The sequence below is a fragment of the Notothenia rossii genome (genome assembly GCF_949606895.1).
Source record: "Notothenia rossii genome assembly, chromosome: 6".
In the NCBI taxonomy this organism is placed as follows: Eukaryota; Metazoa; Chordata; class Actinopteri; order Perciformes; family Nototheniidae; genus Notothenia; species Notothenia rossii.
In genome coordinates, this window is record NC_136909.1 from 87166630 (window position 1) to 87193400 (window position 26771).

The window sequence follows — 26771 nt, forward strand, 5'->3', positions numbered from 1 at the left end:
AGGAACTGAATTTCAAAATAAAAATAACCGGAAACAGACGTAGGCCTCTAGGAGTTTAGGATGGCCGAAGACACTACACTACCCATAATCCCCAGCTATCATTTAGGACTACAGTCCCCATGATTAATCTTCAAGTGCTGGGATTGGATGTTGGAGTGGCAGTGCGCCAAGGTTACGCCGAGCGTCAAACAGCTGTTTGAAATGGAACAAAACCACGCCAGACTATCCAAAACTGGAATCGAACGCCCCCCCCCCCAGAACTACACATGCTGGCTATTGTGTTTCGCAAAATGTTCCATGGGACGTCTCTACTGAACGTTTTCGTTTTTCCCACAATTAGAAGTTGCCAGTATTAAACACATTGGTGTTATCAAATGTAAAACATATAATTAATAAATGGGTGGAAATCGCTTGTGTCCATAATGTGCAGCATTAATATATACCCACGTGACAGCTCTTTGTTACTTTGTAATTCTACTCCACAATTCAGAGGTTAACCTGATTGCCAAGTGCCAACAATCAGGAGAGATATTTGATAGTTGGTGCTTGAGAAGACTAAACATTTATCTGCAATTGACATGAATGGAAACGAGTAATAAAGTAAATTCATTACTCGTTATTCTCTACTAATAGTTAATTTAAGACTGTATAATGGCTATTTTGCACATCCCTTTCAAGATTTCAAGATTTTCAAAGATTATTGACATATCATTTACAAAACTACGGTGTAGTTATGCAATGAATGAAAATCTTGGGTCACAGGTTCCTCAACAGTACATTACAAGACATCTATCAATATGTGTTTGTACCTCCACCATTAAACTGTCATATTCTGCACATGTATTATTCAATCTACATAAGAGTATAATTAATGTGTATAATATCAGTTAAAATAAGTGCTTCAACATAGTTAACATTGCAGGAAAGCAATATGTTAGACGTTAAGTACTTTGTCAGGCTTAATATTTATCTGTAGATACCCCCAAAGCTTTTTTCTTATTTGAAAGAAGACCTTAAACTAAAGTATTCTTTAATATGTTAATAAAGGTTAATTAGTTTGTCTGTTTTGCTCATCCTCATATTAATATCTTTGTACATCCAGCTCTAAACTGTTTTATTGTAGAGATCACTTACAGTATCTTCTTGATTTTTTATATTCTATATTTCTATCATTGACCTTCTACTTTCCCCCTATGAAAGTATGTACTCTTAATATTTTTTTAATCAAATATAACATAAAAACAATAATTCAGTAACGTGCTTTAACCACTAGGCGGTGCACACAAGGTACACACAGCTATAATAACTTTGTATTATTAGTGTAGGACACTTATGTATGTACAGCATCTGAAGATGTGTAGTTTTATTCATGTTTTCACATAATTTGACAGCATATTGCTATACTATTTCAGACTCAGTATTTACATTCTTATATTCAAAGAAAATCAAAGTCCTTTTATATCTGCTGTGCACTGTTATGGTGTAAATATAACCTATCTACGAATTAGATCAAATGTAAGAGTCAGCCGAATGAAGGTTGATACTGCAAGGAGACGTATTGTGTGAAGAGAAATTGAAGATGTTGTTTAATTGTTGATATATTTATGATCCACGTCAAGTATTCAGTTTCGGCGGCATTTCTTCCAGTTTGCCCAAAGGTCTTCTCATCAGGGCTCTATAAATAAAGAACTACGGCAGAGCTGTAATATGTAATGCAGCCGAACCGTGTATTACAATGCCGTTATGTGATGACTTTCAAAGAGAAAAGCAAGAACACTCAGAATTGACTATTATTTTATTATTTTAAAATGTTTTCGGGATTTCATATCATATAAACACCAAATCCCAGCATGCATTGCGGCTAAAACATCCAATCAGCGAGCTTAAACCATAGCTGAGGATCTTGGGTAATCGCTCGAAATGCCTACGTCTGTTTCCGGTTATTTTTATTTTGAAATTCAGTTCCTGAAGGACGCAAACAAAGCCCGAGATTATGGAATTAAACCAATAAATAAAAGCAAGGATAATTGTGTGTTATTGGTGAGTAAATAACAGTGTGTTATTTAGAAAAGAATAACAAATTAGAAGGAAAAAAAGATTTAAAAATACAGATTTCAGTGTTCTGAGGCTCTGAGCCCCATTTATTTTCCTCACAGACGGAAACAAAAGTCCAAAATTATACGATTAAAAATAAAAGCAATAATTGTGGCTTGATATTGGGTAAGAACATGTTTTTATGAACCACACAGCTTCCGGTCTTCCACGACCCGACCGGAGAAAAAGACGTGCTGCAGGCACGAAACACACTACCAATAGAAATACATTGCTTTTAAAATCGTGCTGTGCAACACGAAAAAAAGGGGAAAATCTTGTTAGTGAACACGAATCAATAGATTAAAAATCGTGTTGGTGAACACGAAATGCCATGAGACTGGGTTGCTATATCGTATAAGGCTTCGCCCTCTAAGGCTATCGCTATTGGGCTAAGGGCGAAGCAGGATGTAGTCCACGCCACATTGGTCCGTCCGTTACCAGAAGCACAAAAACACACTTACTCAATTAATAACCCATGCGTAATGGAGCATCACATTCCCAGGGAATATAGCATTTTAAAAAATGAATATTCTCCATACGGGAAAGAAGGTAGGCTAAATAGGCTACCTGTCGTTATAAAAAGTAGAGACCAAAGTCCCACTTGTTAAAACGATCAAAGAAGGGGAAAAGGTCAGCTCTCTAAGTGCCGACAGGCAGGAGAGAGGGCACGCAGTTGAGTCCCCGACATTACTCAGTCTGACAGGACACTCAGTAATGAGTGTGTCAGAGAGGCATGGGAGACATCCCTCAAATACAACGAATAAAAGAACAGGGGAAAGACCAAGATGCAGCAGTGCAAATGTCTTCCACTGTCATTCCTCCGTGCAACGCCGTGGTGGAGGAAATTCCTCTGGTGCTGTGCGCTTTGATGTTCTCCGGGGGATCCACCCCAGAGGAGACGCCTGTGACACAGGATATCAACAGGCAGGGCGGAGTCCGCTCCGCCACCTTGTTGGCCACAGCGGAGAGGCAGTGGTTATGGGCTTCAGAGGTGGTGTTATGTCTGGGAGCCCTCCATATCCCGGGACTGGAGAACAGGGGGGCCGACCTCATGTTGAGGGGCGGCTCCCTGCCAGGCGAATGGACGCTTCACCCAGAGGTGGTGAAGCAGATCTGGGCCCATTTCGGGAGAGCGGAAGTGGATCTGTTTGCCAGCTGGTGCAACAACCACTGTACCCTGTGGTTCTCCATGGCCCTGAGCGACGACCCGCCTTTAGGGGTGGACGCGTTTCCACACGAGACATGGCCAAGGAAGCTGCTATACGCCTTTCCACCGCTGCATCTCATTCTCCCTCTCCTGGGGGGAGTGAGGCGAGAACGTCTGTCAGTCATCCTAGTGGCGCCGGATCGCGTCGGGGCGCCATGGTACTCAGAGATGACACAGCTGAAGGTGGGCCAGTCCTGGGCAATTCCCCAGTTCTGGGGGGCGATGTCTCAAGAGGCAGGTGCAATCGGGGCGTTACCCACTCTGGGCCGTCCTCTCCAGGCTTGGCTCCTGAGAGGGACAGGCTGAGACAGGGTGGATTGTCTGACAGCGTTATTCAGCCTATCCAGGCAGCTAGAGCAGGATCCACCACAGCCTGTTACAGGCCGAAGTGGCTGGGATTCCAGCGATGGTGTGAGGAGCGAAAATAGAGCCCCTATATTGTGAGTTGGGCTCTATTTTGTCCTTTTCACAGTTATTGGTGGACAGAGGACTTGCTTATTCCACTGTAGAGTGTATGCAGCAGCCATCTCGTCCTGCCATGAGGGTTTCAACGGCAGGTCGGCCTTTTCTCATCCACTGATGATGCGGTTTTTACAGGGGGTCAGGAAGCTGCGCCCAGTAGTGCGCGCCTCCACCCCGCAGTGGGACCTGCCGCTGGTGCTCGAGGCTCTGGTCATAGAGCCATTTGAGCCTCTGGAGCTCTCCTCCCTGAAAGCACTATTATGGAAGACAGCGTTGCTACTTGCCTTAACGTCAGCCAAGAGATTGTCCGAGTTAACCGCTCTGTCGGTTCACCCGAGCTGTTTACTGATTCTGGGTGACCGGGGCAGGGCGACACTCAGACCGAACCCCTCCTTTGTGCCAAAGAGCCTAAGGAGTGCGTTCAGGTCGAGGGCTATTCAGTTAGGGGGGATTTAGTCTTCCACCCCATGGTGGGGCCAGGGAAGCTAAATTACACCTCCTCTACCCGGTGCGCGCGTTAGCATGTTATGTAGAGCGCACAGCTACCCTGAGACGCACTGAACAGCTGTTTGTGTGCTTCGGGGGCGGGGTGACTGGAAAAGCTCTGTCCAAGAAACGCCTGGGCTTTGCGGAGGCATTGCACACTTCTAAGAGCAGGCAGGAAGAGCCTGTCCCACGGGGGTCCGTGCGCACTCCACACGAGCTGGGGCTGCGTCGACAGCTTTATTCAACGGTGTGAGTGTGGAGGATATATGCACGGCGGCGTCTTGGTCAATGCCAGGTCCCTTCATAAAGTTTTATCTCTTGGATATGTCTGGCTCTTTCTCAGCGTCTGTGCTTGCTGGGGCAACACAGGACTGGTGAGGAGGGGGGGTCTGTGGGTCAGTTGGCATCTGACCCCCTCCGCGGGCGTAAATGAGCTTACATTTCTCCGGACTCCTGGAGGGTCGCGGGGTGACGTAATGCGCTTTGGGCCCTTACGGGGCTAAAGGGCTCCCTTCGCCTGCCTGGGGGCAGGAGGGGGAGAGCCCTCCATACCATAGTCCGTACACACTCTGCACGGGGTCAGTGTCTGAGTGTGGGGACATAGGGGGCACTTGCGCTCTCCCCGTACTCTTTAGGGACTCAGGAGAGAGGATGCATAGTGAACCCATACAGCTGCGGACTTTCCCTGTCTGCCTATAAGCGGACGCAGGGGAGCCCTCAGCACTGTTATCGAGCACACTTGTATGCGAGGTAAGCGCGTCAGGGTGTGCTCTATCGGCCGCAGCCTGGACTTCTCCATGGTTACAACCGAGTGAGAGGTGAGTGAGGCGCAGCAGCTGCTAAAGCCGGTCAGGGACAGTGAGGTGGAACGGTGTGCTGGACGACAGTGCGTGCATACATCAGGGCTCCGCCCACTGTACCCATAGAGTCCAGTAGAGGGCGGAGCCTGTGAGAGATATAACGCCGGGTTACGTATTGTAACCCTTGTTATATTAACACAGGCGGAGCCCTCTACCTTGGGGCACTGTCTGTCCTATACCGCTCGCTGAAGAGTGGTGTAGGGTGGTGGTCAGGAGGCGAGGCCTCCTTTTATATGGAAGTGAGATGCGCACGCATTCAGGTAGGCCCGCCCCGGGACCGGCTACGTCTATAGAAATATCAGTAGGTGAATGCTTGCATGATAAGGTAGTACCCATAGAGTCCAGTAGAGGGCGGAGCCTGTGTTAATATAACAAGGGTTACAATACGTAACCCGGCGTTTCAGGTCCTCTATTCAACACTTAACTAAAGTACAAGGCTAAACATTAAAATACACTTAAAGTACAAAAGTAAAAGTACTCATTCTGCAGATCTGCAGAGAAAGGCAAAGAATAATCCACATGAAGGATTCCTGAAGTCTTCAAACCGTCCTGAAGACCACAGAGCATTGAGAGGGTCTTTAAGACGCTGCAGCTCACAGAGCCAACAACTTAGAAACTGTCTCATGAGTGTTTTAGTTTGGAGGTGTGAGAGCTCTGTGTCCTGATGAGATAATGTGTGGTTCTCCAGCAGGTGGTTGTGTGTGTGTGAAGGTGTGAGCTCTGCTATGAATCCCTGTGAGGACACTGAACCCGCTCTGAGTGGGGACCCTGAACGCCTCACCAAAGCTCAGAGGTGAGATGAAGACCTCTGACTGTCCTCTTCTCCAGAGCTCAGCAGGCGTGTGTGTGTGTGTGTGTGTGTGTGTGTGTGTGTGTGTGTGTGTGTGTGTGTGTGTGTGTGTGTGTGTGTGTGTGTGTGTGTGTGTGTGTGTGTGTGTGTGTGTGTGTGTGTGTGTGTGTGTGTGTGTGTGTGTGTGTGTGTGTGTGTGTGTGTGTGTGTGTGTGTGTGTGTGTGTGTGTGTGTGTGTGTGTGTGTGTGTGTGTGTGTGTGTGTGTGTGTGTGTGTTGAAGCCCAGAGCAGCAGCATGGACCTGGACCTGGTCCTGGACCTAGATGTAGTCGATGTGTAGGCCTAAGAAGTAATGCCTATATTGCATAAAGTATTATTTATTCAAATAGTTTTACCCAATCAAAAGAATTGGCATTCCTGTACATTATTTATCAGGAGGGTGAGGGAGAGCGTCAGCAACCATTTTGTTTTATCTTGCTTTTTTTATTTTATTTGAATCTTTTGTAAACAAGTTACATTTATTTTTATATATATATAGTATATATATATAGATATTTGAACAATGGCATGGCCAACGGCGTATGAATATGTGTGGGATTATATGAAAGTGCTTTAGGATTTTCCTAAATCCTGAATGATTTCATTGAATAATTATTTCCTTAACTCCGTGACCCCAGGAAAATACATTTTGACGTGATTATTTTGAACAGTTTGGCCATAGTTGTTGTGAATAACTGTCACCTGGAGATCAGTAGAATAGTAACCTTGAGGAGGAACCTTGAGTGTGTTCAGGCTACAAGCCTTTCCTGTTTCTCATGTTTCAGGAGGAAGCTGGAGGAACCTGAACCCAGCTGTGTCTCCATGAAGAGTGACTGGTCTATGGGGAAACCTATTTTCTTCAAAGGAGAACAACACTCTGTTGATGAAAGGTGAGGATTTAAAATGTAAACAGAGCAAGTTATCATAATACAAATATTTATAATAATTTAGTTTATTTAAAGAACGCTTTTCAAGTTGTTAACCGCCTTCGTGATACCTTCTACTGTGGTTTTAGGTCAGAGTTGACTCACAGTTCTCTTCTTCCCCTCCCCGTCCCATATATGTCTTTATTAGCCCCCTGAGACAGATGTAAATTGTGTGATATTGGGCTATATAGATAAACTATGATTGATTGAAACTTATTGAATAAATACAAAATGTAATGATAAATATTAAAGCGGATAAATTGGTTCCCCGTGTGAGGCCCAGACAAACCTGAGGGTTTATGTACAACACTCCTTTCTCCTGTTGCTCACACAAGAACCTGATCCACTTTTGAGGAACTCTGAAGCATTTCAATACCAACCTGCTTTGATTTAAAGAGCCTGTGACACGAACCCAACAACTGTTGTGCAATGAAATAGTGGGCTACTAGTAATCTCGAATCGTCAGTTTAAAAAAGAAAAAGCGATACCGTTACGATAAATATCAATAATTTCAAACATCGCGGGAAAATTCCTTCGACTCATTTTTAAGTTTTGGGGGAAGCCGGAAGTGACGTCAATGCGGGAACGCTTCACTGTGCGGCGAGAGAGCCAAACACGGACAAAGTGTGTTGTCATGCGTAGAAATGGTGAATTACTGAGTTTAGTTCACGAGCGCGTCCATAGTGTCTCCCGTCCACCCACCACCCCGTCCACCCAGTAACCACTGGTTGTAGTAGTACACCAACATGGATTAAACGTGTGTTTTTTTTTACCACAATGTTGGGGAAATTAATGGATAAAATGCACGGATTATTATTATTATTATTATTATTATTCCCACTCCGATCGGGACACTAGGTCCACCGTTTCCCCGCAGCGAGGCTCCCCCCGTTGACAGTTTACGTGGGCTGGGCTGGGTGCAGTGGCGGACTGGCCATCGGGACGAATCCCGATGGGCCGTTACCGAAGTGGGCCGGTCGGATAAGTCACTAACACATCCCCCACTCCCCCCGTTGACAATTTACTAGTGGTACCGAAGTGGGCCGGTCGAGAGTCCCGGGCTGATTTTTAGTCCCAGTCCACCACTGGCTACATGACCGTATGATTGCCCATATTGACGCACCTAATTCCTAAACTTCTAACAGATACAAAATAAACCGATCCTTCAGCCTCATATGAGCTCTCAGACACGTTCAAAATTAAACTGTCATCGCTGTCTGATCTTGCTGCTGTGTGCGCCATCGTGCGTTTACATGCAGATGCTGGGATCCTGAACGGTGCAGCTGGAGCGCTGTGCCCGCATTGACGTCACACATCATTTGGCGGGACTTGAAGAATCCCCGAGAAGATCTAGAAAATTGTCAACATTGAAGGGCAGATTAATGGTTATCAAAGTACAAATATCCAAAATCAGTTCACTAACGGGGGGGGGGGGGGGGGGAGTTATTGAATCATCCCTCCTCATATTCTATGTAAATAAATGCGGGGAGGGATTAGGCCGGAGCCAAGACGCCAAACTCAAACTATATGCTGCTGTGAATTAACATGTCAAACTTGAGTTGTCTGACTGAATGGAGTGGAGCCTTCGAGCTAGTTCATTCAGTCACTCGAGCTATAATGACACATGAACAACATGCCTTACACGTCAGACCACCAATCAAACTCATTCTTCTAAATCTGGCGCTCTTGTTAGGCTGCAAGATTTTCGATCTCTTCCTCTGCCGTACTATCACTCCATCATCCAGCTGGAGGGTCAGAGGGAAAGTTATTTAATCATCACTCCTTAATGTCCTCTGTGAATATATGCAGGGAGCAATGAGGCCAGATCCCAGTTGCTAAAATCAAACTACATGCCTCTGTCAATAAACATTTCAAACATGAGTTTTCTGAATGAAATAAAGTCAACTTTAGTGTTTCGGTCAGTTCCCAGCAGCAGAGAGAAGAGTCTCCTGGACCCAGCTGTGTGTCCCTGAAGAGTGATCGGTCTAAGGGTGGTCTGATTCTCTTCAAAGATGGAAGCTGTTCTTCTGACCTGGTGTAAGTATTTAAAACTGTTCATAGAAACTGGAGAGCTTGCTGTTCCTCAGTCAGACTCAGAATTGGTCGTCCATCAGTGTTAGCTTCTGGTTTGCATGATGATGTATTATGACAGAACACAACATCTTTATATAACTGCTCTGGGTCTTTGTATGTAAAGTCTGTGGAGCAAACATAATGTAAGTTCATGATTCCTCACAGAGAGGACCAGCAGAGCTCAGAGGTTCCCAGAGGTCAGTCTGCCCAGCAGCATCAGACACAGCTGGACTCCACATTTATGGTCTGTACATGAACTACAGCTACTTCACATCTGTTCTGCTCACAGTCAACTCCATGATGCACTTTGTAGATCAGTGGATGGTCAGTCTGTCCAACATGGATCTGATGTTTGGTGACTTTAGTTTGATTGTGTTGTTCATGTATTCTGTTCCAGCTGCTGGAGGACAACATCATCACTTTTGTGAAGAACGAGCTGAAGAAGATCCAGAAGGCTCTGAGTTCAGATTACCCAGAATGCTTAGAGAGTCAGAGGGAGGATGAGGAGGTGTTGGACGGTGAGGATGAAGAGCAGAGGAGGAGCAGCAGAGAGGCATTTCTGAATATCACACTGCACTTCCTGAGGAGCATGGAGCAGGAGGAGCTGGCTGACCGTCTGCAGAGCAGTAAGAGGGTTTCTATAGAGATTTAACAAGCTGGATAAATGTTGACTAAAGTCTCAAGAGATGGAACAAAGTATATTCAGATCTTCATTCTTTAAAGATGTATTTGACTCATTGATCTGATTTGTTGTGTGTTCATTCAGGAAGTCGTTCTGGAGTGTGTCAGCGTGAACTTAAGTCTAACCTGCAGGAGAGGTTCCAGTGTGTGTTTGAGGGCATTGCTAAAGCAGGAAACCCAACCCTTCTGAACCAGATCTACACAGAGCTCTACATCACAGAGGGGGGGTCTGCAGAGGTCAATGATGAACATGAGGTCAGACAGATTGAAACAGCATCCAGGAAACCAGACAGACCAGAAACAACCATCAGACAAGAAGACCTCTTTAAAGCCTCACCTGGAAGAGATGCACCAATCAGAGCAGTGCTGACAAAGGGCGTGGCTGGCGTTGGGAAAACAGTCTTAACACAGAAGTTCACTCTGGACTGGGCTGAAGGCAAAGCCAACCAGGACATCCAGTTCATTTTTCCATTCACCTTCAGAGAGCTGAATGTGTTGAGAGAGAACAAGTACAGCTTGGTGGAACTTGTTCATCACTTCTTCTCTGAAACCAGAGACGCAGGAATCTGCAGGTTTGATCAGTTCCCGGTCGTGTTCATCTTTGACGGTCTGGATGAGTTTCGACTTCCTCTGGACTTCTTCAACACTGAGATCCTGACTGATGTCACAGAGTCCACCTCAGTGGATGTGCTGCTGACAAACCTCATCAGGGGGAAGCTGCTTCCCTCTGCTCGCCTCTGGATAACCACACGACCTGCAGCAGCCAATCAGATCCCTCCTGAGTGTGTGGACATGGTGACAGAGGTCCGAGGGTTCACTGACCCACAGAAGGAGGAGTACTTCAGGAAGAGATTCAGAGATCAGGAGCAGGCCGGCACCATCATCTCCCACATCAAGACCTCACGAAGCCTCCACATCATGTGCCACATCCCAGTCTTCTGCTGGATCTCTGCTTCAGTTCTGGAGCAGGTGTTGAAAACCAGAGAGGGAGGAGAGCTGCCCAAGACCCTGACTGAGATGTACATCCACTTCCTGGTGGTTCAGTCCAAAGTGAAGAACATCAAGTATGATGGAGGAACTGAGACAGATCCACACTGGAGTCCAAAGAGCAGGAAGATGATGAAGGCTCTGGGGAAACTGGCTTTTGAGCAGCTGCAGAAAGGCAACCTGATCTTCTATGAGTCCGACCTGACAGAGCATGGCATCGATATCAGAGCAGCCTCAGTGTACTCAGGAGTGTTCACACAGGTCTTTAGAGAGGAGAGAGGACTGTACCAGAGGGACAAGGTGTTCTGCTTCGTCCATCTGAGCGTTCAGGAGTTTCTGGCTGCTCTTCATGTCCATCGAAAATGTATCAATTCTCGTATAAACCTGCTCTCAGAAGAACCAACAACCTCCAGACTGCCTAAAGTCTTCAGACCCAAACTTAAACTAACACATCTCTACCAGAGTGCTGTTGACCAAGCCTTACAGAGTCCAAACGGACACCTGGACTTGTTCCTCCGCTTCCTCTTGGGTCTTTCACTGCAGACAAATCAGAAACTCCTACGTGGTCTACTGACAGAAACAGGAAGTAGCTCAGAGACCAATCAGGAAACAGTCCAGTACATCAAGAAGAAGATGGATGAGGGTCTGTCTCCAGAGAGAAGCATCAACCTGTTCCACTGTCTGAATGAACTGAATGATGGTTCTCTAGTGGAGCAGATCCAACAGTCCCTGAGTTCAGGAAGTCTCTCCTCAGATAATCTGTCTCCTGCTCAGTGGTCAGCTCTGGTCTTCATCTTACTGTCATCAGAAGAAGATCTGGACGTGTTTGACCTGAAGAAATACTCTGCTTCAGAGGAGGCTCTTCTGAGGCTGCTGCCAGTGGTCAAAGCCTCCAGGAAGGCTCTGTGAGTACAGAAACATTCAAATATCATGACATAAATATTCAGTTCATTATTTTTAACATATTGCTTGTTTTTTCTTTATCAGACTGAGTGTCTGTAACCTGTCAGAGAGAAGCTGTGCAGCTCTGTCCTCAGTCCTCAGCTCCCAGTCCTCTAGTCTGAGAGAGCTGGACCTGAGTAACAACAACCTGCAGGATTCAGGAGTGAAGCTGCTGTCTGCTGGACTGAAGAGTCCACACTGTACTCTGGAGACTCTCAGGTCAGGATTCATCAACATGTTGAGCTTCCTTTTTTGGATGTATTTAACTTACTATAGTAAATCAATTATTTGTAAACCCGTAAAATGATTATTTGCTGTTGTGTTCAGGTGCAAATCTACACATCTTTCTCCCTTTCCACTTTTGACACATTTTAAACATTTGCTTTCAATCCACCATTTATGCAAAAATGTTTACCGTCAGTTCAAATAATGTAGGTTTTCTCGTATTTATGATAACATGGTCTTAATATTTAGTTTTTAATTTTGTAAAAAGGAGTCAATTCTGAGCTGTTCATTTCTATTTTTGTCCCTTCAGACTGAGTGGCTGTGACCTGTCAGAGAGAGGCTGTGCAGCTCTGTCCTCAGTCCTCAGCTCCCAGTCCTCTAGTCTGAGAGAGCTGGACCTGAGTAACAACGACCTGCAGGATTCAGGAGTGAAGCTGCTGTCTGCTGGACTGGAGAGTCCACACTGTACTCTGGAGACTCTCAGGTCAGGATTCATCAACATGTTGAGCTTCCTTTTTTGGATGTATTTAACTTACTATAGTAAATCAATTATTTGTAAACCCGTAAAATGATTCTTTGCTGTTGTGTTCAGGTACAAATCTACACATCTTTCTCCCTTTCTACTTTTGACACATTTTAAACATTTGCTTTCAATCCACCATTTATGCAAAAATGTTTACCGTCAGTTCAAATAATGTAGGTTTTCTCGTATTTATGATAACATGGTCTTAATATTTTGTTTTTAATTTTGTAAAAAGGAGTCAATTCTGAGCTGTTCATTTCTATTTTTGTCCCTTCAGACTGAGTGGCTGTGACCTGTCAGAGAGAGGCTGTGCAGCTCTGTCCTCAGTCCTCAGCTCCCAGTCCTCTAGTCTGAGAGAGCTGGACCTGAGTAACAACGACCTGCAGGATTCAGGAGTGAAGCGGCTGTCTGCTGGACTGGAGAGTCCTCACTGTACTCTGGAGACTCTCAGGTCAGGATTCATCAATAGGTTGAGCTCCCTTTTGTGGAAGTATTTAACTTACTATAGTAAATAAACTAGTTTTAAACCCGTAAATTATTCTTTGCTGTTGTGTTCAGGTGCAAATCTACACACCTTTCTCCCTTTATAATGTTGACAGATTTGTAACATTTGCTTTCAATCCACCATGTATGCTAAATGTTTGCCGTGAGTTCAAATAATGTAGCTTTCCTCATATTTTTTTATTACATGGTCTCAATATTTTTGTTTTAACATTTATAAAAAGGAGTACATTCTGAGATGTTAATTTGTATTTGTGTCTCTTCAGACTGAGTGGCTGTAACCTGTCAGAGAGAAGCTGTGCAGCTCTGTCCTCAGTCCTCAGCTCCCAGTCCTCTAGTCTGAGAGAGCTGGACCTGAGTAACAACGACCTGCAGGATTCAGGAGTGAAGCTGCTGTCTGCTGGACTGGAGAGTCCTTACTGCACTCTGGAGATTCTCAGGTCAGGATTCAGTCTGTTTAATTGAAGGCCATATTAATCCATATTTAGATTAATAAATAAACTTCAATGATTTCCTTCTAGTCAAATTCATTTTGTTCCAATATTTTTCAATGAACATATTTCATGAAGTTAATTTCTCACTCTTGTTGGATCTTGAAATATCAGCGAGGAATCAGAAAGTTACCTCACATAAGCCAACGGTATTAAGTACATACAGTATTTCACTAAACCTGCAGTCCTCACAGTGGCCTCAGATTATGTGATGTGTTGTACTGTGTGTTTGGAGGTTGTCAGGCTGTATACTAAAGCCATTCTGTTCATATTATCACAATCAGACACAGGCAGGATAATTATTTGATCTTATTTTCAGATAAATTAGGTGAAATAATGAGCTGTGCTAATTGTCTAACATAAGAAGCTCAACTGATCTAAAGGTATATTAGCGCTGATTAATAACAAGTGGTCCATGTGAGAATAACAAAGCTCTGAGTGTGAGAGAGATGTAATGTCCATGTTTCCATGCTGCTCTGATCCCCCCCCCCCCCCCCACTTCTTTCAGGATGGAGCCTGCTGGAGTCCGATGGTTGAGACCCGGTCTGAGGAAGTGTGAGTTTGGTTTAATTTGATTCATGAAAACAAAGCAGCCACCATCTTCAAATGTAACCTTCATCATCAAAGTGTCAATAAATGAACAGCTGATAGATGAATAACTGCTGCTGTTCCTCTCCTCAGATTCCTGTGAACTCTCACTCAACACAAACACAGCAAACAGAAAACTCAAACTGTCTGACAGCAACAGGAAGGTGACATGTGTGAGAGAGGAGCAGCCATATCCTGATCATCCAGAGAGGTTTAATGGCTGGCTTCAGCTGATGTGTAGAGAAGCTCTGATTGGTCGCTGTTACTGGGAGGTCGAGTGGAGAGGAGGGGTTGATATATCAGTGACTTACAGAGGAATCAGGAGGAGAGGAGAGAGAGAGGACTGTTTGTTTGGAAGGAATGATCAGTCCTGGAGTCTGAGCTGCTCTGATGGTCGTTACTATGTCTATCACAATAACACAGTAACACACACCTCCTCCTCCTCCTCCTCCTCCTCCTCCTCCTCCTCCTCCTCCTCTGGTAGAGTAGCAGTGTATCTGGATCATCCAGCTGGCTCTCTCTCCTTCTACAGAGTCTCCTCTGACACACTGATCCACCTCCACACCATCAGAACCACATTCACTGAACCTCTCTATGCTGGGTTTGGGTTCAGCCCTGGTTCCTCAGCGTCTCTGGTTCCTCTGTAGGAGGAAGAGTCTCCTCCTGTTCCAGAGACTTCCTCCCTGCTGCCCAGAGAGTTCAGTCTGTTCAGGATCAATGAATAAAGGAAGTCTATACAGTTGAAATGTCGGCTATAGTTAATGCTCTACAGAACATAGAGCAAAATCATCTTAAAAAGGTCGTAGTACGTTCAGATTCCCCGTCAGCATCTGTGTCATTACAGTCCATGTCATCCCAAAAGAGAGCAGATATACTTTATGAAATATATGAATCATTATACAAACGGCATCATGCAGAAAGAGGAATCAGAGTTATTTGTATTCCAGCTCTTAAAAGCATTAAAGGAAACTAAACGACCGACTCTCTGGCAAAACAAGCCCGGAAGCAGAGAGAACAAAAGAGTTTTAGTTTAAAACAATTAAACTAAAACAATTGTAATGGAAACTTCTGAAGCAATTGGAAACAGGACTCAGAGAGACACAAGGAGAGCTGGAACTCTGATGGCAAACAATGACGGTTCATTCTGAGCTTCGGACGGAGAATTCACAAGACATGTCATGAGCCACGAGTTGACACAGCTTGAGATGCCAAATCAATTCTGAGGGTTCTCCTCTCTGGTAGGAGGTTTCAACTAGTTTGCTGAGTGTAATCAACATTCTTCATTAGAGACCAAACAGCTGAGGACACTGAATGGGTTAAGGCTAGAGGATCGTACACCTCGGGGTCATCTGCACCCCGAGAAGGAAGTGTTCCAGGTGTCCCACAACAATAAAGTATCTCTGACCGAGAGTTGCCCGGTCACAAACTGGTAACAACAACACAATGCTACCCAAGGCTGAGCATCTGTGTCAGAGGGCGAAGGAGGACATGCAGGGCAAATTATTCCCTGACAGTAATAATACGGAAGAATAAAATGTAAGCAATGCAAAAGCAGTGGGATGAAGGGAGAAAAGGACGACATTGTTTAAGTCGGAGGATCTAAACACGGTAGAGCAAACGATCATTTGAAGACTGAGATTAGGGCACACGGGATTAAATCAAACAATGCAGTTGATTGGGAAACATCCATCAGGATCATGTGAATGTGGTTTAGATGAGGGAACAGTGGAACATGTAATCCATCATCAGCTAAACAAGACACACAGAGAGACACTCAAGAGACAATGTGGGGTGGGTTTGTTCAATCTCAAGAACCTCTTTAGTGTTGAGGAGGATCAATATAAAGTGTCATTTGAGTATTTAAGAAAAACTGGATCGATGAAGAGTTTGTAGTTATCTGTTTTTCGTCGTGGTCATTGCTTTGTCCCTGATCTCTGGTCCTCTCTCCTGCAGTAGGTGGCGGTAATGCACCTTAAACTTTTAACAAAAAGAAGAAGAAGAAGACTTGATGATAGATATAGGTTTTGAAATATAAATGTTGAACATAAATGGTCAAATAATTGAAAGTAATTGTTAAAATTCACTGATAGGTTCAGAAATGACGTGTAAATGTAAGCTTTATTTTTCTATCAATTTATTTATGCTCTGTAAACAGTACCGGCTATTTCTATAATTTTTTATCGTCACCTTGTTTAAAAAGTATACTGCTAGCTTTTTTAATCAGTGTCTTTATTATTAATCATATTTGTATGTAAAGTTGATTGTTTTCACTTTTCCTGCAATAACCTTCTGCTGTTCTGCCTTTTCTGGACAAATAAAGGAATTCTGATTCTGAAAATATTTTGTATTTCTTTTGCTCAATTTCAGTAAATATTGAACTAGAAAAAGATTCAATAACTGCGCTGTAATCCAGGAGAGGGCTACAAAAAGTCACTTTACACAAGCACACAGATAAAAAAGAACAGCTTCCCCGTACAGACGTATGAGTGTAGAACTGTAGAGCTCATCACTTCTGTCACTTCTGTATAAATCACAAAGTTCAAACATTAAATCAAAAATAGTAATTGTTAATATATTGTTTATTTCATTTACTGAGGTCTTAAACCTTATTTAAACATGAAGTACATAAGCAGTGGAATAATAGGATGTATCTAGGTCATTAAACTCAGTTTAATTGAAGAGGTTTGAATGAGACCTTAGAGCGTATTGCACCTAAATAAATAATTAAAATGAATGGCAATGGAGGTCCACTCTAGGGAGACGTCCGAGAGTGGTGCGGTTACCCAAAGTGACAGACCTAATGTTACCCAGGAAAAGAGTTTGAAACGTTGGGAAAAGTGGTGTAAATAGAGGCAGAGTGAACCCGTGAACCCAGAGAGCAGGCTGTGCAGAAAATTTAAAAAAGTATCCGAAAATAGTGCCTCATAATGCGGGTATAGTCCCCTTTCAACTCCCCTCACATTCCTCCAGAGTCAAAATTAGAGAGAGAGAACTAGGGAAAAGGGGTGAAAAGGAAAAAAAGTATCAGAAAATAGTGCCTCATAAGGCGAGTAGAGTCTCTTGTCAGCTCCCCTTACATTCCTCCAGAGGCACATTTGCCAGAGTAAAGTTTCTTGAGAACCAGGCTGGGGGGTCTTGAGTGCTCTCGAAAACCGGGTTTCCGATTTCCTGCAGATGGCAGTCTGAAATGGATGGATCAAGATTTTCGACGGAGAAGGGGAAACTGTTTTTCCCCTCTCCGTTGTAAGTTGCAACGGAGAAGTGGAAAAGTGTCCGGGGCTTCGGCCCGAAGCGCCGAAGGGTTGAGCTTTTTCGAGCCCCTTCTCCGTTGGCACTCAGTAATTTTTTCAACAATTTTTTAAAACTTCATTTTTCATTATTTTAAGATATAATTAACCATTTTCTTATCTTTTTTCCTCTTTCCACGGGTGGGGGCGCATAGCAGGCTGCCTATGAGCACCCACATTCAGCCTAGAACCTCCAGGATTTGTGGGCTAAGCTCCATAAACTGACAAAATTACCCAGAAATGTCAAATTTCTAGCCCCAAAATATAATACAAATACATTTAAATAAAGGTACAATTGTGCTGCGAATTACTCGGAATTTGATTTATATAGCCCCATGATAGTGATTATGTCAGGGGTGAGTGAAGCAGGCAGGACCCAAATGCAGATTACACAGAAAATACCTTTATTTCAAGGTTTAAACAGGGACAAACCGAACACTACCCCGTGAAAACAGTCACAGACAAACAAGGAACTAACAAAGACAGACAGAAAAACCAGAACTTAAATACACACAAGACTAATCAAAGAAACAAGAGACAGGTGAGGAGGGAGGAGAAAACACAGGGGCATAAGGTGAACACAATCTGGTAATCAGACAGGAGGGAACACAGACAGGCCGTTTCTCAATCTCGAGGATACTGGCTTCCAAGCCAATATTTCAAGGATGCTACGTCATCGAGTGCCGCCGAAGTACTGTTCCAATCTCCAGCATACTTGGAATTCGGGGGGAAATTTCGAGGCTGCACATGGGTAGACTTCGCGTCCTTAAAATCCCCACAATGCTTTGCGCACGGACCAATTTCAAAAACCCTTGCGGAGAATGGCTGAACCGATGCAGCACACATTTAAATCTAAGAATGTAGTGGCGTAGAAAATGTGTAGTGTTGGTAAATGTGTTACTTTGTTAAATTCGTTACCACCATAAATGTGTTCCGTGAAAGTAAAGCAAGTTCATAATTAGATAGACATCGTGAGGTATTTATTTTCGGTACAGTTTATGTTGAAACCGTTAGAGAGAGTAGCACACTTGTTAGCCTGTTCCATTCTTCTTTCTTTTCCGAAGCCGTGGCTTGGAAGTATATTTGCTTTGTTTCTGAAGGAAGTGACTTGGAAGTACGCGACTACCAAGCCAGATCCTCGTGATTGAGAAACGGCCACAGAAAGCAACAGGCAAGACAGGGGGTGAAAACTTTTCAAAATAAAACAGGAAACCAAAGACAGAAAAAGACAAGTCAAAACACAGACAGATCAAAAATTATTTTCATGGGGAAAAGTGTTAAAAACGCCTGATTAAAGCATATGCAAGACCCCAGTGAGCTCCAGAATATGTGCATTGTGATAGGGAACCATATTAATGATGAAATAAATCATTTAAATGCAAAAATAATGATTATAAATCATTTTAGGGGGAAAAGTGTGGAGAGAACCTCACTTTCCAAGGCAGAAATAATGTTTAAATGGTTGGGGAAAGTGTTTTTAAACGTCTGGAAGAGAGTTTTAGCCTGTCATTTTGCGCAATATCATTTAACATTGACCAGGAAAGGTTCAACGTGAACTGGTATCATGCAAAATGACATGCTAAAACCCAGGAATAAGTGTTTGAAAGGCGGGGAACAGTTGTTTAAAATAGTCTGATACCTCCAGGGCGCATCACCACATTTTACAAGCCAGGGAATGTGCCTGAATCCTGGGTATACATGTTTTAAATAGTCTGATACCTCCAGGGCGCATCACCGCAATTTACAAGCCAGGGAAGGTGCCTGAATCCTGGGTAAACATTGTTTAATTGTTTAAGTGTTTTTAAATGTGTGGAACAGTGTTTTGTCACTTTCAAAACTCTCCCGTCATTGGCCGGAGAAATGGGGTCGATGTTGTATTCAATCTGACCGTTAATATTCCAGTGAGACGAAGTACGTAAAATGACTGGAGTGATCCCATGTTAATTTTGTCCAAAAACCGGAGCTTTCCCTCACCTTTTTTTGACTTTGCCTCTTTTGTTGATATTTGTGGTTTATGCTACAATGTGCACCAATATGTGTAAAAAATGATTATAAGTATGATATATGAATACAAATGTTATTTTTGATTGGTGATGGTGATTTTATGATTTTATTATGGCTGTTTATCCTCGAGTATTTTTTCAAGGCTGCAAACAGAAGGAGAAGGTGTTATGTTAGTTTAGTGGTTCTGTCCTGGAGAGATCATCATTTTACAAAATAAAGTTACTCAAGTACATCTTCGATCTTCGCAAATCAGATATGAGTCTTCAAACAAATCGTGCTCAATTTAAGGCGGGGCCTTGCATATGACGTACACCTGCACACTTACTAGCCTGTTCCATTCTTCGTTCTCCGAATGCTAGGAAGGATTCTTGCCTAGCCTCTGAAGGACCTGACTCGGAAGACAAGTCCTACCAAGGAAGCGTCCTCCACTTTGTGAAACGTCTACCACTGTCATCAGACTGGCAGGGGTTGTTCCTTGCTCTGCTCTACCTCCCACCGACCAAATGGACTCAGTAGCGCGCCCTGCTGCCATGGAGCATGTGTGACTGAGCATGTGTGAGTGTGTATCATGGATGTATAATAAGAACTGGATACAGCGTGGGAGGAGGGGCCTCGTTCATTCCTATGAGAGTTGCTCATTGGCGCGTGAAGTCAAAATGGCCCCACTTTTGAGAGAGCGAAACGTCACAGATTACCCGTCATCCCTGAGAAGTACCCGTATGTGCGCTCATAGAGCATGCGCAACTTTAACCACACCCCCCATAAGGCTCGTTCACATCAAGCCGTCCCGTGGGTTTGATGCACGTTCATAATGCAGAGGAAAATAACTCTCAGAATAACGTTAGTAGCACATTTTACAACTTGAGGACCTAATTTTTTTAATAAGGGCTATACAAATGTTCATACTAGGTAGTTTATTTGGTTAAAAAAAAACAATCCAATGATTTACAGAATATTCTTTCCCAATGTTAGTCAATGGGAAAAAGTATTTCTGGGCCCAGGGACATCACGGACTGAAACAGAAGTTGCAGTACCGCCGTTTGGACACTACGAATTGTGGGAATAAAGTCCGGAGCACCTCCTGGGGGCTTGGTGTGGATTTGTATATTTGTGAGAAAATCCTGAGCACAACCACGGCGGAATATTACTGCCAAAAGTCACGTGACTCACGTGACTTTTGGCAGTAATATTCCGTGACATGAGAAGAAAAGTGTTGTACTTAAAAAAAAAAGTTTTGTAGACTTGTAAAACCTACATGTATGCTGAATTTGTCTCTGAAACATCATTTATTCGAAAAATGTAATGTGTTGGTTTGATTGATATGTTTTTTATTTGCAAAACTAATTGCATTAGTTTGTAGATGGTGTTCTGTATTTGCAAACCACACTGTGTTTTTAAGTGAATCATAAGGCATTTGTAAAACTTGTTTAGTTTGTTTGTGGAGTTATGGCAGGAAATGAGCTCCATAACACTCAAGAATGGTATCATCTCAAGAATCCCATTCCCAACAAATCTATCCATAAACACATTTGATCCCGTGAACGCAGCACAGACTGAGACTTAGTCATACCAGTCGGACTGCTAACTGTTAGTGAGGCGACACACACACACACACACACACACACACACACACACACACACACACACACACACACACACACACACACACACACACACACACACACACGCTCAGACGCAGGATAGGAAGCACCTTCACTTCATATGATGGACGCTGAAGTTGATGAAGCTCAGACGAGGCTGCTACTGATGAAGCTCACGGCTAACAGTTCAGTAAGTAGAGCTGTGATTGGTTGACATTGTTGATTGTTGTGGTCTCAGAAACGCTTGGGTTGATGAACGTGTGATTGTTTAAAGCTGCGAAACAAGATGGCCTCCTAGCTGTGAGAGCAGAGAGAGAGTGCAGGTTAGTTTAAAGAGTTCCCTGTGAGGAGGAAGAGGAGTTCAGGCTGATGGGGGTCAGTCTGTCAGGAGGGCTACTGATGTGGAGGGGGAGGCAACATAGGGCACTAGGACCCAGCAGCCATCAGAGAGCTCACCTGGGCCTTTCCTCCTGAAACACCTGAGAGACTCTGGCTGCGTTTCATTGGTCGATCAACACGCCCTCCTGGCCCCCCCTCAGGAACTCTGATCTAAAGTCTAAACAGTGAAACTCAAACGTCTTAATGCAGTATTCTCACCTTGTCACATGTGTCCTGATAATGAAGAAGTGTACTTGTAATAGACTGTAAAGTTACAACATGTACTTACAGGCAATATCTGTATCTGATGGCATTAGAATATATTCTATAAACTGCCATTTAACGGGAACTGTTTCACTACTTTTGCTGACAGACTTTCAACATATTTCTAAGCTTTTTCTTTTTTCACAGAGCACATTAAGGTTTTAGTTTCTGATGAAACTGTGAGGGACTCTTTCTCTGTTGTAGTCTTCTCTTCAGGTGTTCTGTGTTAAACACCAGCTGAGCAGGACGGAAGCCATTTTGTTTCTTAGTCTTCAATGTAAAAAAAGAAAACTCAAGTCCAAACACGTCAACAAACAAAAGAAAAGGTGTGTTCAATTCAGTCGGGAAGCTCAAATATGGGCCAAAAATAAAAGCTAAAGGTGTTGGAGGAGGGGGAGGAGGAGGAGGAGTTAAACAGGAAACAGGTAAATGGAGGACCTCCAGTGGTCATTCTGAGGAACTACAGCTGGTTTCTGGTTTCTCACAGAGGAGGACAAAGGACTCAGATCTTTAGTTTCTGAAACATTAGTGAAACCACAGTGTGATAATAATCTGTTACAGGTCCTCTATTCAACACTTCACTAAAGTACAAGTTTAAACAACAAAATATACTTAAAGTAAAAAAGTGAAAGTACTTATTCTGCAGATCTGCATAGAAAGAATAATCCACATGAAGGATATTCCTGAAGTCTTCAAACCGTCCTGAAGACCACAGAGCATTGAGAGGGTCTTTAAGACGCTGCAGCTCACAGAGCCAACAACATGGAAACTGTCTCATGAGTGTTTTAGTTTGGAGGTGTGAGAGCTCTGTGTCCTGATGAGATAATGTGTGGTTCTCCAGCAGGTGGTTGTGTGTGTGTGAAGGTGTGAGCTCTGCTATGAATCCCTGTGAGGACACTGAACCCGCTCTGAGTGGGGACCCTGAACGCCTGTGAACGCCTGTGAACGTGTGTGTGTGTGTGTGTGTGTGTGTGTGTGTGTGTGTGTGTGTGTGTGTGTGTGTGTGTGTGTGTGTGTGTGTGTGTGTGTGTGTGTGTGTGTGTGTGTGTGTGTGTGTGTGTGTGTTTAAGCCCAGAGTAGCAGCATGGACCTGGACCAGGACCTGGACCTGGACCTGGACCTGGACCCAGCTGTTTGTCCATGAAGAGTGATCGATGTATGAACCAATATATTTTAAAGGCCGCCCTTCAGAGACAGAGTAGGTGGACGTCATGTGACATCATTATATCAGCAGCAGTAGAAAACATGTTGTTACTGAAGAACAGACACTTCTTGTTGAAGCTGAGGGAGGGACTAAGATTACGTGAGAAGCCATTCGGCCGTTCACTGAAACAACCGATTGAGTAAAGTAAAGTATTTATTGAGCTTTGTATTGTATATCTTGACAGAGCCAACATTTCACGGTGTTTCCTCGGTCGGCTTGTTTTTTGATTGTATTTTCAAAATGTTCTTTAATGTTTGAATGGTGATAGGCACACTGGTAGATGTAGTCGATGTATAGGTCTAAGAAGTAGGCCTATATTGCATAAAGTATCATTTATTCAAATAGTTTTACCCAATCAAATGAATTGGCATTCCTATCAATTATTGAACAGGAGGGTGAGGGAGAGCATGAGCAACCATTTTGTTTCATCTCCTTTTTTTACTTTATTTAAATTTTTGGTAATGAATATATATCTATTTATAAATATCTAATTATAAATCCGTTCTGATATGATGAATACTGTGGGCCTACATACCTTAGTGTGATTATAAGTGCGTGTGAGTGAATATTGGCTTGCAAATTTGTTTTTATACGTCCTATTCATTGTCTCAATGCGCTCATCCATCTTAAGAAAGTTATCACCAAAAATGTTAAGAATGTTTCTAGAGAACGTTATCCTACCTTTCAGAAGAACATTCTGGGATCCAAAATAAAACGTCCCGCTGAAAACGTTTTAAGAACAGTAGGACATAATGTTCTAACAATGTTATCAAAAACATCTTAAGAAGGTTATCAAAAATATTTTAAGAAGGTTATCACCAAGCATTTCAAGAATGTTTTTAGAGAACGTTATCCTACCTTTCAGAAGAACATTCTGGGATCCAAAATAAAACGTCCCGCTGAAAACATTCCTAGAACAATCAATGGTAACAAACACTTCTAGCTGGGAACTCACACATGCCACCGCAAACATGCAATATCTGCTTACAGCTTATCATGAATTACGTGCTTGTTTTTTTTTTCAAAAGGAAAATATGGTGACATCAGATTTTTTTTAAAACATCCTTTCAAACAAATGCAACAAGTTTTTTTTTTAAAGCGCTCTGGAAATAAATCTGCCGTTGACCATGACCGTGTTAATATTTGCCATCACAGGAACGTTTTATAAAAAAAGAATAACATCCTGAAAAATGTCAGAATGTTTCTTGGAGAATGTTCTTCTTTTGTTATCATGTAACATTGAGGGAACGTTTTATAAACAACATATTTAATGTGATACCCAACAATGTCTAAAACACATCCTCAGAATGTTGCAGGCAAAACGTTCCACCTTTGTTAACATATCACATTAAAGGAACATTTTATAAAAACACTTTCTGTCACCTCAGTCCTCAATAACATCCTCAAAACATCCTCTGAATGTTGCAGTTAAAACGTCATGTCTTAGTTAACCTTAAACCTTATAAGAACATTATTTGAAAAAATAAACATCCTAAAAAGGTTCTTTGAACATCAGATTAAAACGTTTCTTTAAAACCTTATTAGAACCTGAAGGTAACGTAAGTCAAAGTTGTGAGAACGTTCCCCGCTAGCTGGGTGCGCTGTAATCCAGGAAAGGTCTACAAAAAGTCACTTTACACAAGCACACAGATGAAAAATAACAGTTTCACTCGGCAAGAATCCTTCCTGGCATTCAGAAAACGAAGAATGGAACAGGCTAGCAAGTGTGCAAGTGTGCGTCATATGAGAGGCCCCGCCTTAAATTGAGCGCGATTTGTTTGAAGAATCATAACTGATTTGCGAAGATCGAAGATCAGAACCACTAAACTAACATAACACGTTCTCCTTCTGTTTGAAGCCTTGAAAAAGTCCTGGAGGATAACCAGCCATGAGAAAATCAGAAAATCACCATCACCAATCAATAATAACATTTGTATTCATTTATCATACTTGATGTCTGCAAACCTTTTTTACACATATTGGTGCACGTTGTAGCATAAACCATGAATATCGTCAAAAGAGGCAAATTCAACACACGGTTCATTTTAATTATTTATTTAGGTGCAAAACGCTCTAAGGTCTCATTCAAAGCTAATACTCACTTCTCTGGTGCGCACCAGACGACAGTTTGTTACATCGTTTCATTTTTCAGAAGGTTCGGTTTGCGCTGACACGGGTAAAACTCAAACGGACTATAAACTTTAAACACAAGTCATGTGCACATTTACTACGTCACTGAACACACTTACATTTAAATGTGTACTGCCTGGATTCAGCCATTTTCCAACAAAGATTTGGGAAATTGTTCAGTGCGCAAATAATTGTGGAGCTTGTAAGACCGCCGAGGATACACAGGAGCAGCCTTGAAATTTCCCGCAACGAAGGACTCAGTCCTTGGTAGAATTCCAAGGATCCTTGGAACAGTCCTTCGGCGGGATTCAATGACGTAGCATCCTGGAAATAGTGGCTCCGAAGGATCCTTCCTTGACATTGAGAAACACCCCAGGTCTCCAAGCTGTGTGCGTCACTCTTTAGTGTCCCCTGGTCTCCCAGCTGTGTGCGTCTCTCTTTAGTGTCCCCTGGTCTCCCAGCTGTGTGCGTCACTCTTTAGTGTCCCCTGGTCTCCCAGCTGTGTGCGTCTCTCTTTAGTGTCCCCTGGTCTCCCAGCTGTGTGCGTCACTCTTTAGTGTCCCCTGGTCTCCCAGCTGTGTGCGTCTCTCTTTAGTGTCCCCCGGTCTCCCAGCTGTGTGCGTCTCTCTTTAGTGTCCCCTGGTCTGTTCTCAGCTGTCAGAGTGCAGCAGGTCACGGCTGGGGGTTAATCTTTAACTACAATATAAAGTCATATACAGTTTGAAGTGAGAGCTGCAGCGTCACACTACTTTATCAGAGTGCTGGACCCAGAGGACTGATGAAGAAGCAGAGGATTTACTCCTGATGGAGCACATGGTCAGATCAGCAGGAAACTCTTCTTCTACACAGACCTGGTCCTCACAGCTGATGGAGCACATGGTCAGATCAGCAGGAAACTCTTCTTCTACACAGACCTGGTCCTCACAGCTGATGGAGCACATGGTCAGATCAGCAGGAAACTCTTCTTCTACACAGACCTGGTCCTCACAGCTGATGGAGTTCATGAGAAGAAACTGAGTAAGTGGGACTTTGATTCATTCAGTGTCTAATGTTTCAAACAGCTGCTCTTTGTGGGTTCATGTGTTCACCTCCTGTCTTTAGAATGACAGCACTCAGTTTATCTGACAACTGATGTTAGAAACTACAGCTCGCTGTCTTTAAAGTCTACATGTAGAAACAGATGTTATTTCCTCATCACTAACAAATATAATGACATTAAAGTAATAATGAAGCCGTGTGTCTGTCTCCATCAGGTGGCTGCAGGTTATCGCCAACATGGAAAGGTATCACACTCAACACTTCACATGATGTTTGAAACTGTTTCACCCTTCAACATGTTCTCTCTCACTGACTGGCTGTTTACTGTCTCTGCTCTTTCTCCTGAACATTGACTCATAATAAACCTGTAAATCTATAAAACACATTCAGATTGAATCCTGATACTGGACTGCAGTTTGGACTTTGATACTTCTCTTATCTTACGAAGGCTCATATTTCATATTTATTGAGGCGTCTGTTGGTCAAAGTGCTCTCAGAGAAAGATCTCTGTTAATTAATAACTCAGAAACGACAAGGAATCTGAGGAGAAGTTAAGATGTCTTAAGGACTAGGTGCAGAAATCTTTGGACTAGTTAAAAAGAGATATAGGGACTACTTACAGAGGTCCATAGATCTATGGACTAGTCGCAGAGCTATGTAGGCTACTAGTTCCAGGGATCTAAGGATGTGTTGCAGAGTCTTGTGTACTATTTGCAGAGACCTATGGACTAGTTATAGAGATCTAGGGACAAACTATTTGGATCCAGGCACTACTTGCAGAGAGCAAATGACCAGTTGCAGAGATCTAGGGACTATTAAAGGAATCTAGGGACTAGTTGCACATGTCAAGGCCATCGTCACATAACTCTAGGGACTAGAACCAGACATCTATGGACTAGTTGCAGAGCTAGGTACTGGTCTCGGGGATCTAAGGATGTGTTGCAGAGTCTTGCGTAATAGTTGCAGAGATATATGGACTAGTTGCAGGAG

The 26771-nt window shown here is 43.2% G+C and overlaps 1 protein-coding gene across 1 annotated transcript in view; it reads left to right on the plus strand.

Moving 5' to 3' along the window:
- LOC307044221 (uncharacterized protein) overlaps positions 1-26771 on the plus strand; it is a 75579-nt gene that overhangs the window by 35889 nt on the left and 12919 nt on the right. Inside the window, exons 5-12 of the mRNA XM_079689303.1 lie at positions 6724-6828; positions 9103-9181; positions 9335-9563; positions 9704-11510; positions 11593-11766; positions 12083-12256; positions 12573-12746; positions 13063-13236. Coding sequence (XP_079545429.1) covers positions 6724-6828; positions 9103-9181; positions 9335-9563; positions 9704-11510; positions 11593-11766; positions 12083-12256; positions 12573-12746; positions 13063-13236 — 2916 coding nt within the window. The remainder of the gene's footprint in view (positions 1-6723; positions 6829-9102; positions 9182-9334; positions 9564-9703; positions 11511-11592; positions 11767-12082; positions 12257-12572; positions 12747-13062; positions 13237-26771) is intronic.